We start from the raw sequence: 15,541 nt of genomic DNA, 5'->3' as shown, positions 1-15,541 counted from the left end.
TCTTTTTTTTTTTCTTTTAAATAACTTTAGTTATAACTCTTTCCTTTGTCTATGCTTATTTTGTCCATGTCTCTTAAAATAAAAATGTTCTGCACATTTTTTTAAATGTAAATTTCCTTTTTTAATCATGTTTAAATTATCAGTCCTTCCTGAAAGGTTAACTGATTATAAAGTGGGAAATATATAACTTCAGTAGCGTAATACATTCTTACTCAAATAATGACACGTATAATATTTTATTCTTGATGTGTTTTGGAGAAAAAGTATGTGGCTACTTAAACTTGGACTCCAATGAATACACACTGGATAGTTTTGGGCCCTTTGTGTTTTTGAGATATGAATAAAAAGAGGGAAATGGATACTATTATGCAACCAGCTTTTTTAGTTTGCAGATATCATGCTTCGGGTAATTGGCAACAGCTGTGTAAGCAAGCATGCTACCCTCCATCATCTGTTTGGTAGTCTGCTCTTTCCAGCACAAGTAAAGATGTGTGGAAAGTGTTATTGCAGACACCTGACAAACATTTGCTGCGTTGCGTTGCATGGTATACTTCTGGCCTCATATTGTATAGGATGATCTTTGTAGATAAGTTCCTTTGGAGAGGTTTTATTTCTTACAATAATATGAAGCGGTTTCTTTTCATTTTTATGGAAGCAAATTAATGTGTTTTTGTTAATTGCTCAAATTCTTTTGATCAGTCTTTGATTTATTTCTTTAGTATTGCATTATAAATATAAAATATCCTACAATTGCTTAATAACATGAATTTTGCTGTGGAGATTGGGAGACCATGTCTTGGTTGCTATGTGGATAATTAGATACCTATTAACCTGACCTGCTTTTTCTTCAGATTAGAAATTGAAAGGTGAAATAAATATTTCTATTAAAGTTTGTAGGAATTTAAAAATCTTTTTTGTTATTTTATCAGTAATTTAAAATAATGAATGCCATATATATTTTTTCTAGAATGATTGACAGAAAGAATGACCAAGATAACAGTTCTATGGTTGATATACACTACAAACAAGACAAGAATGGAAGGCAGATTGATGGTATTCTTGACAAGCTGTATGTATGTGCTAGTGTGGAATTTCTGATGACTGTGGCAGATTTCTTTATCAAAGCTATGCCTCAAAGTCCAGAAAATATGGCAAAAGAAACACAGATTCCACTGCGACAGACTGCCACAGCGAAATTCAAGATAGAGAAAGGTTGGCACAATTTACCTACCTCACAACTTGTTCTAAATTTCAACAAAAATTACAATGAAGTAAAATGGAGAATTTGAGAACATAAAATTAATCTTTGCAATTTAAACAGATCTTACAGAAAAACTTCGGTAATCATATTTGTAGGAGGGAGATATACAGTAGAAATATACTTGATCAGGAGATAGGATACTTCTGCTCCAGTTCTAACTCTGCCATTAACACTTCTTTACTCATCCAGAAATAAAGGAGATTTATCTGGCTCATTGGTTTGTAGCCTGTTTTACAGAAAAGGAATCTTTAATTTGAAGAAAACATTTTGAAGAATTTTAGCATATTGAACAGATAAAAGCAGAAGTGGGGACATGGGAGGACCCAACATGAAGCCCCTTGGAAGTGCCTTAGAATCCTAAACTTAGGGAACACAGTTTGCAAATGTCTGGTCTAAGTATACTTTATACACTTTATAATTCTTTTATTCTAGCATTACTAAGCAGGTCAGTCATTTTCTGTTTTTAATTACAACTGTCTAAAGTTAGCCCTTTTCCCCCCTAACTGTATAACTCAGCAGGATTGGAAAATTACCATTTACTGGCAAGGTCAGAATTACATTATTCCATTTGCTTTAATGCTTCTTAAGCAGTGATCATACATGCTACATGTGTTCATATATAAATTTAGGCATGTACATTATAAATTGTATGACATTGACTATGAACTTTATGGTGAAATAAAAGTGAACCAGTAACAAGCTGTCTCTTTTTATCAGGATTGCTTTTCCTCTTCTTGATACTCCTTTTCCAAGTCTTCCTTTCCTTGTCCCTGTAACATAATACAATATTCATATGTGTGTATGTGCATTTATCTTAAATCTGACAGAAAGAACTTTCAATTAAGATTATTTCTCCTAGGTCAAAGTGGGAGCATTATTCTTGTGGACAGGCATCAGGCTGCATTTTCCTGTACAATCAGCATTTGTTAATAATCATTTAACTATTTTTAATCAATAGATTACTAATATTGTTATTTTTACCATGTCTGTTACAGCAGCATCTTAAAAACAACAACTTGGAGAGAGTTCACATTCATGTGACAAGATTTACTTTAAAACTCTTTTGGTTCCTATTTTTGTTCCTTCAGATGACCCTGTAAGACCAAATATGACTTTAAAGGTCACGATCACAGATCCAGAAGTGGTTTTTGTTGCCAACCTGACAAAAGCTGATGCTCCTGCTCTGACGGCCTCATTCCAATGTAACCTCTCTTTGTCAACATCCAAACTTGAACAGATGATGGAAGCTTCTGTGAGAGATCTTAAAGTGCTTGCTTGCCCTTTTCTCAGAGAAAAGAGAGGGAAAAACATTACCACAGTAAGAATTACCTTGTATTTTGAACAATGGCAGAGACGATTGATTCATAGAATCCTAGAATGCGAGAGTTCTGTGGGACTTTAAGGATTATTTAGTGAAACTCAGAGTTTTACAAATAAGGATGTTGAGGTCCTAAGGGATTAAATGACTTGATCTTTGCTGATAGTAACAGAGCCGAGGACTAGCTCCAGACACGTTTTCTTTTCATTATACCATAGTCTGTTGAATGGTATTTGAATTTTAGTACAAATCAGTATTGTTTTTCAGCTATTTCTTTTGTTCACCACAATATACCTAATGAATGTGGTAAATGAATGAATGAATGAATATTAAGAGCTTTTTAAGCATATTTGAAAAAATTCAATAGATTCGTGTGACCAAAAAAGATTATGTTCTGCTGTTATTAAAAGTAATCTTCAATTATGTTTTCACATTATTATTGGAAAATATGATTTTAGTTAATTAACATAATTACCATGGCAGTTATTTTATAATGTTAATTGGTAATTTTATGACGAGGATCATTGTGTTATATGACTCATTTGCAATATTATTTTAATTTTAAAAAGTTTGTGGGCAGCATGACATCCATGCAGAATTCATTGCTAGGCTTAGTCTGTATTTATCATGAAACATTCTTTGGCAGGATCATCTTTTTTTGACTTGTCACAGAAAATTGACTTGTCCATTAGGTGGTCATATCTTTTTTTTTTTTTTTTTTTTGATGACAGGTATACTGTACTAATTACCCCGTTCAGCTCTGATGCAAGGTTTTTTATCTGTTTCTTTCATGATGTTTAAGAATCTAGTTTTCATAGTTTTAATAAGTTGTGTTTGAAGACTTGAAGTTTATTCCAGTGCAGAGCCTATGAAAAGTATACTGTACTAATTACCCCGTTCAGCTCTGATGCAAGGTTTTTTATCTATTTCTTTGATGATATTTAAGAATCTAGTTTTCATAGTTTTAATAAGTTGTGTTTAAAGACTTGAAGTTTATTCCAGTGCAGAGCCTATATGATATTCAAGACTGACCTGTTAATCATCTGATTAGTTCATATTTAGAGCTGACTTAAAAGTGTATTTTGGGTGCATAGGTGGTTCAGTGGTAGAATGCTCACCTTTCATGTGAGAAACCTGGGTTTGATTCCTGGACAATGCTCCCAAAAAAGAAAAGAAAAATATATTTTACAGAAGGGTATCATTTAGCAAAAGGAAACATTTTAAACTGTTGATAGTACATGTACCTTATTACTTAAGAATTAAGCATAAGAGAATTGATCAGAACTAATTAACATCTTTTGACAATATTCACAGATCTGTCATAGTTCAGAAGATCCTTCACAAGAGGATCTTGGCTAATTTAATTTTTCTTCTTGCTACTTGTAACAGTCAATAGCTAAAATTCCCGAATTAAATAAGACGTGGTTCTCACAGTATATATTGCATGTATAATGGATTTCTTTTACTAAGAAATTGTGAATTTCATTTATTTGTTTCTAGGTTTTGCAGCCCTGTTCTTTATATATGGAAAAATGTACCTGGGCTTCTGGAAAACAAAATATAAATATTGTAGTTAAAGAATTTATAATTAAGGTTAGTGTCTATCATATTCTTTGGGGGAAAAATTAATTCTTAGTTTTTAACAACATTGTCTATTTGTAGTTATCTGAGCTAGCGTCTTTGGGGTCTTTGTCATTACTGTAGCACTGTACTAGGCATAATCAATGCCTCTAGCACTAAAATACGTTTTTCTTTAGTGCAAATGTTTGTTTCTGTTTTCTTTAAAAGATTACCTTTTAATTCTAAAAATAATCAGTATCGTTTTTTCCTATTATATTTGCATATACATATTGACATGCATGGGTTGGGAAGGAGAGCAGAGATGGGGTGGGAAGAGAAGGGAAGAAAATGTGGGGAGATGAAAATAATAAACTAATTAATAAAACTAATAGATTTGTAATAAGATATTTTTTAGGCTTTTATTTGTGGCAAAATTTGAGCTTGATGATATGAATAAGTTTTATTTGGCTTATAAAATATTGATGAAAATGACAGATATATGCTAGAAATAAATGATTAGGATTTACTTTTTTTAAAAAAACACATGAGGTAGTAAATGAAGGGAAAACTTGTATTTACCTGCCCTTCCCCCAAGGTCCTAGCTTATGATCAGGGTAGAATTGTCCTTCAGTTTATTTTTACATAGATTTATTTATTCAACAAACATTTGTTGAACTCTTACCAAAAATGTATTGTACAAGGCATTGGGGATAATGGTCCCTGCCTTCAAGGAACATAACCGTGTATGTGGTAGAAAGAAGTAAGTCAGTGATTGTGGTTGTCAGTGCAAGTGGGATTCACAAGGTGCTGTTGACAGTGAGGCAAGGGGCCTCTAATTCAGACCTCTATAGCAGGAAAGCTGCTGGAAGAGAGGCTGTTTAACTGAGTTTCAAATGACCAATGAAGGTTAGAAAAATGGAGAGGGAGTGGATGGGCTTTCCAAACACAGCCAACAACATGCGCAACGGTAGAGTTGTGAGAAAATCCTTTAAGGGTGTAGAGGGGTAGATCTATATGGCTTTAAAGAATGGTGTGGCGGAGTTGTAGATCTGGAAATACTAATTGCAGATGACATTAATAGGCAAGGGGAAAAAAGTAGTCAATGGACAGGTGCGTTTGGGAAGCAGTGCAATCTAGATCCCCCTTTCTGTGACATAATCATAGTTTAGCACATTAAGTACAGGAAATGAACAATAAAGAAATCCATTTAATTTTCTTCACTCAGTATTTCTCAAACTTTGGGAAACTCTGACTTGATTAGCTGGTTGAATAGGTACCACGTACACAAAGAACTTTGTGCACTAAGCCAAGTGTTTGAATTTTGTCCTGAAAGTTAAGAGAACCTGTGGAAGATTTTACTGATAAAAAAGACCTGCCCAGGTTCGGATTTTAGAAAACTTATACTGGTTGGCAGCAGGATAGTCTGAGGGGATCTGACTGGATATAGAAGACATCATCAGTATAGAACTAAGGCATAATGATTGGAATGAAAAAAGTGAGCAGAATCTAAAGATACTAATTTGCAGATCTTGGGGTGAATAAAAGGGGAGCTGTTTTAGTTTCCTAATCTGCTCAAAGCAGGTTCTATGAAAATGGATTGGATTTAAACAGTGGGAATGTATTAGCTTATGGTTTGAGGCCGAGAAAATTTCCAAATCAAGGCATCATTCATATCTCTCTCCCCCTCCCTTCCTCCCCCCTCCCCCCATCTTAGCCCAATTAACCTTGGCAAAAGTTCTTGCAAACAATGAGTCCACACCTGTAGGAATGGATTAAATTTAAGAAATGACTTTCTGGGGGTATATATAGCATCAAACCAGAGGAGCCATTGTAATACCCAAGCTTCTCAGCAGAAATATTATCAGTTTGTCTTCATGAGAACTTTATAAAATGGATTTTATGTTTTAATAAGAAAAATGAGAGCCATGTATTTATATCTGGACAAGAACCGTAGACTTTGATTTAGCCAGTGCAACTGGTTGAAAAATGAAAAATTCAGTCACGTTTCTAAACTTTTCTGTTCCTGCAACATCATTTTGCCCCAAATGATCAGTTTAACTTTAGGTTTGGCTCTTGATTTGTAGAATTAGTTAGCTGGTTAATTCCAGAGTAACCTGAGCAGAAACCAGTGTTAGAAGCTTAGTTGCTTTGACAAATGATTTTATATGTTCTTCCTTCATGTTTATGTTCCTTAGTCATGAATATGATACATTAAAAATTTTAAATAGGTTACTTTGAAATTTTTGTATTATATATTCTTCTCATCTGGGGCAGAATTTATTCTAAGTTATTTCTGCTTTCTTTTTTCAAGATTTCACCCATAATTCTTAATACTGTGATGACAATCATGGCTGCTTTAACTCCAAAGAGGAAAGAAGATGAATCCAAAGATACATCTAAGGCAATGGAAAATCTTTGGGATGTCAAATCTATTAATGATTACAACTCTTGGTTTCTTGGTGTTGACATGGCAACAGAAATAACTGAAAATTTTAAAGACATTGATCACCCATTGATAGAGGAAAATTGTGATGTTGTTGTGGAGTCAGTTCAAGTTACCTTAGAATGTGGTCTAGGGCATCGAACTGTGCCTTTGTTATTGGCAGAATCTACGTTTTCAGGAAGTATTAAAAATTGGACTTCCCTAATGGCTGCTACTGCTCACATGACACTAGAGGTAGGGACACCTCATTTAGTCCCTTCAGAGTCAACTTCTCAAAAATATAATTGCAGAATCAAGATGGGAGTTTTTTTGTTTGCACATCGCCAGAGAAAACACATATATATTTGAATAAACAATGCATAGTAATATCCAGTGTGTTGATGTATAGTATTATTTGGTAATTCTTTCAGTAAATAATTTTTTTATGGCAATAAAGTCAAAAGAAAGGAAAACAAACCTCTTTATATATATTGCTTGTGTCTTTAGATGGGTTCTTAAAATGACTATGGACATATACACTAGTATATATGTAATATATGGTATATACTATATTATATATAGTATATATAGTATATGTATATAGTGTATACTATAATATATATAGTATATGTATAGTATATGTATATAGTATATATTATATATAGTATGCTACAGTATGTGTATATAGAATATAAGTTTTTCCTATTTGGTTATAGAAATACCATGTGATTAAAGTTGAGAGACCCCATATTATAATTTTGTGCCTTTCCAGGTTCATTATTACAATGAGACCCATGCAGTCTGGGAGCCATTGATTGAGAGAGTGGCGGGGAAGAGACAATGGAATTTAAGGCTTGATGTAAGGAAACCATAAAATATCTTTATATAGAAAACAGTGAGCATATATGTTGTTGTTATTTTTTTTAGTTCAGTGATTTTTCATGATGGATTCCGAGATCCCTGAAGTCCTTTCACGGGACTATGACATCAAAACTCTTTTTGTAATTCTCAGACATTTTATATTGTTCTCATTCTCATCTCATCAGCATACAGTAGAGTTTGCCATAGGCTACATGAGTATGATGTTACAATAGATTGAATGCAGAAACACGTATTAGAATCCACCTGCCTTTTCTTTAGCCAGACAAGAGTTTTGTCAGTACCACTGTTATCACTTTATGGGAATATGGTTATTTATTCAAAACACTATTTTTATAAGCTTGTAATTGTTATTTTTAAATGAATATTTACATTTTTTACGTTTAATTTCTAATAGAGTAAATATTGATAGGTATACTACATATAAATGAAGCTCTTTCGGATCTTCAGTGATTTTTAAGTGTAAAGGGGTTCTGAGACCAAAAAATTTCAGATCCATTGTTCTAACTCTTGTGTTTTCTTTACAGTTCTTATCCAGAATAATTTGGAATGCCAGATGCTGAAGCACATTTTTCTAGATTAACAGGAACATGAATTATATTAACAAATTATCATGGCACACCTTTCTGGAACTGCCTAACTGAAGAGCTAGGGCTGAAATCAACTTAGCATACCCTTATTTTAAAGATGGGAAATTCCTTAACCTGTGTCCCAGTTTTCTCTCAATAAAAAAGTAGTAGTTTTTTTTACCTAGTTTTCTCTGGCATAGAGAGACTAAGAATTATTTTGTAAGGCTTTCAAAATGTTGTTAGAACAAAAACTCCAATAAAAGTTGATGATTATTATTTGAAACCTCATCATATCACTTATTTAAAGGTATTACTAGTAAAAAGTTACTGTTATTTCCACATAGTACTTGCAATAAGGATCGATTTAGATATCAGGGCCATCTTAGATTGTTCATCAGCGGATAATTGTCAATAGTCAACTCTGGATAAGTAACTATGCTGTGGGGAATGTTCAAAAGGCAAATATTTTAGTTGACTTTGATAAAACAGTTTGATGCTTGCATGGCGTAATTCTAAACATTTTCCTATCATGGGTTATATACTGAAAGAATGATGATTTATGATTTGTGCTAATCCAAATAAAGCACTGAATATTTTTGAAAATGAGACTTTTGAGAAGCCTTAATTTAAACTGATTGGGATAAAATTAGGATAATTTAACTCTGTTGAGAGTATTTTGATTTTATTGTTTGCTAGCTAATAACTTAAATTTTTTATTTATGCCTACAGGTAAAGAAGAACCCAGTGCAGGATAAAAGTTTGATGCCAGGAGATGATTTTTGTTTTCTTCCTGAGCCACAAACAGCCATTCATATTTCTTCAGGAGATACAATGAATATAACAATATCTAAAAGTTGTCTTAATGTTTTCAACAATTTAGCAAAAGTATGTTTGATTTTTGCTTGGAATATTCCAGTTAGTATTTACTAATGAAACATGTAAATTTTTGTCATCAGAATTAGTTTCTAAAATATATGTGGTCATGATTTCATTTTTGAGAAGAATATGCAGTTTACAAACATTTTATTGTGATGTATTCTCTTTCAGGGTTTTTCAGAGGGTGCAGCTTCTACTTTTGACTACTCATTAAAAGACAAGGCTCCTTTTACCGTAAAAAATGCTGTAGGTGTTCCCATTAAGGTGCAGCCCAATAGTAATCTCAAAGTAATGGGCTCTTCTGAGAAAAGTGATATTTATGATGTTGATGCTGGTCAGACTTTGGAATTGGAGTATTCTAGCATGGAGCCTTCACGTCAAGGAAAGTCATCTATATTGAATGATCAAGAAAACTCTTTTTTCACTCTTACCTTTGGTATGCTATATATTTTTTATATTAAGGCATCTATGGAATTTTTGGTTGGTCTTATTTTTTATGGATAAACATGAAAAAAATATTTTGCTGCAGAAACCTTGGAGAAAACATTCCAAAAGGTTTAAAACTGATAGTTGATAAACTCTTGTCTCCTTATTTTCATCTTCTAAATTTGGGAAAATTTATTCGATTAATTTAGGAATAACTTAGAAAACTAGATTATTTCTTTTCCCTTAAATAATACAATTATATAGTATGCTTCTGAAAGTTGAGAGAAAATAACTATATTAGAAGTCTAAAAATAATGATAGTAATTGTTACTATTACGAAGAAAAGGAAATCACTGCTATGTAGTTGAGATAGTAAGAAGCAAGTTGGGTTTTGTTTGTTTTAATGCAGTACAGCCTCAGAAATTGATTTGTGTCAAAAATTTCATAATGTTTCCCTTCTTTTTAGTTTCTGTGTCTTAGAAATATGTTTTTGCGTGGTGATCAATTCTAGTCATGATGAAGGATATGCTTGTCATTATTTTGAGGTGCTAATGATTCTTCTGCATAAAGATATATAGGTAAATTAATTTTTGGAATTCTTCTCACATTTGTTCTGCCTTAGTACCTCATGGATACACCGAAGTTGCAAATATACCTGTAGCCAGACCAGGACGGCGATTATATAATGTACGAAATCCCAGTTCCAGTCATTCTGACTCAGTCTTAGTACAGATTGATGCAACTGAAGGAAATAAAGTAATTACCCTTCGCTCTCCTCTACAGGTAATACTTTAAAGTGAATTTTGTCTCTTTAAATATGTCAAGAAATATTAAATGTTTTAGCCAAATACTAAAAGCTATAGAGTAAAACTTCATTAAATCAATACTGAGTATTCAGAAATAGTTTATTGAAGTGGCTACTGCTCCCTAGCCAACCTGCTTTTATGGTGTTCTTTCTTTTAAATAACAAACGTTCTGTTAAATTAGAGCCCATTTTTCTTCTGGGTTTAAAATTAAAGAAGCTTTATTATATATTTCTTTAAAGATTCGAAACTGAGGAATTTTGTAGATATGGCTGGTTGCCAAATACGTTCTCTTTGTATAGCACTTGAAATTATATTTTTAAAGTATTAGTGAAGGAATATTGGAATCAATCTATTCCCCTGAAAAAAATTAGCCTCTTAATCTATATAAATATTTTCGTGTTTACCTTTTAAGTATTTATCCATTTTTCTTTTATGTACAGAATTACATGTTTCAATATATGGTCAGCAAAAGGACATTTCCTCTCACTTGTAACTCTGTCAGATATGAAAGAAAAAGATTTTTGAATTTTAGACAGTGTTGTCTCTTAGTTTGTAGCTCCTGCAGGTAACATCATCATCAATAAAAGAGTGTTGTACTGCATTTCCTCATAGTTCCCTGGCTAGCCTTTTCTGCTTACTCGTATGGTGCATTAAGAGATTGTATTAAGAAACTGTTATGTCTGAAATCTTCAAAGATTAATACATATTTGAAAAATAATATTATAGACAAGCATTAAACATTATAGAACATGTGAATATCCTAATAATTTTCAATTGCCATTTAACTATTTGCTTTACTATATATATAGCATTTAAATATTCTAAAAGTTCTCAATTGCCAATAAAAATATCTTCCAGTATTGGGTTTGAAACTTTTAAAATCTAAAAGTAACTGTGTAGCTTCCATTTTTCTTTTGAACTTTTAATTCAACAAATTATGTATTTTTGTCCAACAGATAAAAAACCATTTCTCTATTGCATTTATCATCTATAAATTTGTTAAGAATGTTAAGCTGTTGGAACGTATTGGAATAGCAAGACCTGAAGAGGAGTTCCATGTTCCTTTAGATTCATATAGGTAGTTACTTTCTTGAATATACTAAGTTTAAAAAGTTCATAATATAGATATCTAGTTTTATAAATTGGGGATCTATATTCTCGAAAAACAAAAACATCATATCTTTGTATTGTTAAGATCTGTAAAAGCCAGTTTTAACATGTATATAACTCATTCTTCTATAGAAAAATTATTTATATTATTGCCACTGAATTTACCAGATGAAATATTTGTATTTTTCTGAGACCTAACCTATTTTTATTATGGTGTTTTTGTATGTTCATTGATTTTTTTTTAAGTTGTCATTGTTTTCAGAATCCTTTTTCCAGTAGGTTCCTCTATGAGTTAATTGTGTGACCTTGTGCCAGTTTCTTTACCTTTCAAAGCTTTGATTTTTCTCATCCTATATAAAAATAGGAATAATACTTACCTTGTAGAACTATCAAGAAGACTTAATGATATTCTTCTTTAGTTCTTGATAATAACTTTTTTATAATCTGTTTTGTTTTTCTGTAGATGTCAATTATTTATTCAGCCAGCTGGAATTTTAGAGCATCAATACAAAGAATCCACCACCTACATTTCCTGGAAGGAAGAACTTCATAGGAGCAGGGAAGTCAGATGCATGCTGCAGTGTCCATCAACAGAAGTCCACTTTTTACCTCTCATAGTGAATACAGTTGCTTTACCTGATGAATTAAACTATATATGTACTCATGGGGAAGATTGGGATCCAGCTTACATTATTCATCTGTATCCTTCCCTCACTTTGCGGAATCTTCTCCCATATTCTCTGAGATACTTACTTGAGGTATGTTTCTTGCATTTTGTTTGACTTCTATTTTTACATTAGAATGAGTTCTAGTGTTATTTATGTTATTTTTAGTTGAGGGTCAGTGTTTTCACAGCTTTCTAATGCTTTAATAATATTATTATTAGCAAAATTGTCATAGCATCTATTGTGTGCCAGGTGGTGTTCTTAGGGCCTTCACATGTATTAACTCATTTAGTTCTCCCAATAAGATGCTGAAGTAGATACTATTATTAGACCCATTCTACAGAGGGGAGATTGAGTCCCAGAGAGATTATGTGATTTTCCCAAGGTTCCACAGTTAGGAAGTGGTAGAGGTAGGATTTGAACCTAGGCAGTTTGATTCCTTGTTCCTTACCACTGTACTCTGCATTTGTCATATATTAAAAGCCATAATTATCTCTTTACTTTGAAGTAACATTCTGTTAACTAAAAGGATAGAAGAAAGCCAGTAAAAAATATTTAATCTTAATTTATGTACCATTTATTTTATTTATTTTTTTTACATGGGCAGGCACCAGGAATTGAACCCGGGTCCTCTGGCATGGCAGGCAAGCATTCTTGCATTCTTGCCTGCTGAGCCACCGTGGCCCACCATTTATTTTAAAATTAATATTATGATTATTTGGGCCAAGGTTCTACGAAAATTAAAATTATTACTGCCTGTCTCCAGAAATAATAAAGAATTTTTTTCTGTAATGGGGTATGATAAATATTTTAAAAATTTGTCCATGCCACAACATTTTAAAATCTGAAAGTCTGGAAGGAGTGTTTGGAACCTAAATTATTTCTTTGTCTGACAATGAGACATTCCTGATTTGGGGAGATTATATTAATTAAAAGTCAACTAAATAGTGTTTTTTATGTAAGAGAAATTTTGAGTAAGAAACTTGATTTATTGTATTGTCTGTTATATGATTAAGAGATAATCCCCTTTATTTAGCCTGTCAGAATAGTTTGACATCATTTTCCTTATTCCATTCATATGGAAACCCAGAGGTACAGTATGTGAATAGATGATGAAGCTGAATCCCACTCAGTTAAGCTCATTTAATGACAAAGCTCTAATGGGTAAGAATCAGGGTTCCTGAATCCAGCTTATATTTTAGTGTATGTCTCTGTTTTTTCCCAAAACTTATGGCTGTTGGCCTACTGATAACCAAAAGACAATTTTTGCCTAAGGTTGTGTATAGTGTTTTCTTCTTAGCCCTTAGTGATCATTGGGCATTCATAATATGTAAAACTGGTGCTTTGCTGAAGACTTAGCAGTTAGCCTGCATCTGATAAGTTATTTAGCATTTGGGTAAAGTATGGATTTTGCAGTTTTAGAGGTTTTAAAAAAAATCACTAAGCAAACTTAGGTTTTATTTTGTTTGTTTGTTTTTAGGGAACAGCAGAAACTCATGAGCTAGCAGAAGGCAGTGTTGCTGAAGTTCTACAGTCAAGAATTAGTGGAGAAATAATAGAATTAGTCCTGGTAAAATACCAGGGAAAAAATTGGAGTGGACATTTCCGCATATGTGATACACTTCCCGAATTCTTTCTCGTGTGTTTTTCTTGTGACTCCACAGAAGTGATGACAGTTGATCTGTCAATACATGTCAGACAAATTGGCAGCCGGATGGTGTTGTCTGTCTTTAGTCCCTACTGGCTAATCAACAAGACTTCTCGGGTTCTCCAGTATCGTTCAGAAGATACTCATGTGAAACATCCAGCTGATTTCAGGGATATTGTTTTGTTCTCTTTCAAAAAGAAGAATATTTTTAGCAAAAATAAGGTGTGTTTTTCTTCATATAACAAGCTAAAATAGGTAAATTCTTAAACTGGAACTTGGGAGTCATTTGCCTTCCCCAGAACAAGGTTTACCTATTTGCTAAGTGCTGTTGGTGTGAATTTGGTCCAAGAAGACTTCTAAAGAAGGCATAATTAAATGTGATGTTAGAAACTAACAACAACAGTTTTCCATAAACTTTTCCCCAGTGCCTTTAGAATTACTCCTGTTTGTGAATTAGTGCCAGATATAATGGTTTGATTTTATGTAATTGTTGTGGGGTAAAATAGCATTTCAGAAGACATAACAGTTGAATTTGGCTTATATTAGTTGAATTCCCTCCTTTGTATAAAGCACTAACTCAGACCTTAGGAAGAGGAACCTGATGCCTGAGGTTGGTCCTTTATGCTTAGGTACCTTCTTACTTCTCCTGACTCATACCTTGGTATTCCTTACAATGTACTTCCCCAAGTGCTTACTTCTAGAGGCTTTTATATATGTTTCCCCCTTTGTCTAAAATGCACTCATGCTTTCCCTGTCTTCTTTCCTGGCTGTCTGCTGTTCATTCTTACACCGACTTGTGTAAAGGACTTTCCAGCCATCTAAAGTGGACCTAGATGGCCCATCCATGTTTGTCAGAGCAGTGGTCTCAGACTTCAGTGTGCATTAGAATCACCTGAAGGGTTTTTCCACTGCTCTCAGAGTTTGATTTGATAGTTCTGGGTAGGGTCTGAGAATTTACATTTCTAACAAATTTCCAGGTGTTGCTGATGCTGCTAATCCCGGGAGCACACATTGGGAACCACTATCTTAGAGTATTGTTTAACACATGGCATTGTAGTTACCTGTTTATGTGAGTGACATCTGGTTGTTTTCAGGTTTTTTATAATCTAGGTAGTTGGATGGGGATGAGGTCAATACAGGTGCACAGTTAGGTCTCTTCTATAAGGCTTTCTTTAATAGCCAGAAGTAAACTTTTTACCTTTTAACCTTGCTAGCATTTGGTACCTATTGTATGATTGGCTCTTATCACATTGAATTTTTGCATCAAAATTATTTGTCTATATTTCCTCTTTACCTGATTAGCAGAGACCTCATTGAGGACAGGAACTGTGTCCTATTGTCTTCCATTCAGCCTGTCACAATGCCTTTCCTTTAGTACCTGCTGAATAACTTAGTTAATTGCATGTATTTTTTATTGCTAAAAAACCTTTGCTCTTTGTTAGTTCTTTACTAATTCTTTATCATAAGCATTTTGCATTATAATTATTTTTAAATCAACAAAGGGTCTCATTGGTATTCATATTTAAATCCATTCTATTAATTGTATAGGTAAAGGGGAAGATCAAAGCCCCACTTCTCTTTTTATCCTCCTAGAGTCCCAGTTTTCTATGCGTATTTTACTCATTTGCAATATGGTCTTAATTATATTTTTCTGTGTTCCATGTTATTAAACAAATTTCTCAGTGGTCTAGCAATTTTCCATTAAATAAAACTAATGTGGTGTTTTTGACTTCTTATATGATGGTATGTGTTCTCTGGTATAGGTACAGTTAAAAATTTCAACTAGTGCCTGGTCCAGTAGTTTTTCATTGGATACAGTAGGAAGTTATGGATGTGTGAAGTGTCCTGCCAACAATATGGAGTACCTGGTAAGGTCCTGCTTGTTTATTTGCCTTTGAGCTCAGTAACCTTTTCCAGAGTCTAGTACTAGGATCCTAAAGGAAAATTTAGACAGATATTAAGGAAATTATGTAGAGAACTTTTACCTCTACAAATTTCTGT

General features: G+C 33.1%; 1 protein-coding gene across 2 annotated transcripts in view; it reads left to right on the top strand.

The window, feature by feature from the left end:
* The window catches only part of VPS13C (vacuolar protein sorting 13 homolog C), a 227,916-nt gene that overhangs the window by 149,755 nt on the left and 62,620 nt on the right, over positions 1-15,541 (top strand). For both annotated transcript variants that reach the window (XM_077128091.1, XM_077128092.1), the window contains exons 49-60: positions 968-1,212; positions 2,350-2,579; positions 4,080-4,172; positions 6,451-6,816; positions 7,334-7,420; positions 8,739-8,894; positions 9,057-9,321; positions 9,934-10,094; positions 11,074-11,195; positions 11,691-11,985; positions 13,373-13,762; positions 15,304-15,408. In XM_077128091.1, coding sequence (XP_076984206.1) covers positions 968-1,212; positions 2,350-2,579; positions 4,080-4,172; positions 6,451-6,816; positions 7,334-7,420; positions 8,739-8,894; positions 9,057-9,321; positions 9,934-10,094; positions 11,074-11,195; positions 11,691-11,985; positions 13,373-13,762; positions 15,304-15,408 — 2,515 coding nt within the window. The remainder of the gene's footprint in view (positions 1-967; positions 1,213-2,349; positions 2,580-4,079; positions 4,173-6,450; positions 6,817-7,333; positions 7,421-8,738; positions 8,895-9,056; positions 9,322-9,933; positions 10,095-11,073; positions 11,196-11,690; positions 11,986-13,372; positions 13,763-15,303; positions 15,409-15,541) is intronic.

Source organism: Tamandua tetradactyla, chromosome 14 (genome assembly GCF_023851605.1).
Source record: "Tamandua tetradactyla isolate mTamTet1 chromosome 14, mTamTet1.pri, whole genome shotgun sequence".
Taxonomy (NCBI): Eukaryota; Metazoa; Chordata; class Mammalia; order Pilosa; family Myrmecophagidae; genus Tamandua; species Tamandua tetradactyla.
This window is presented reverse-complemented; position numbering and strand designations above follow the sequence as displayed.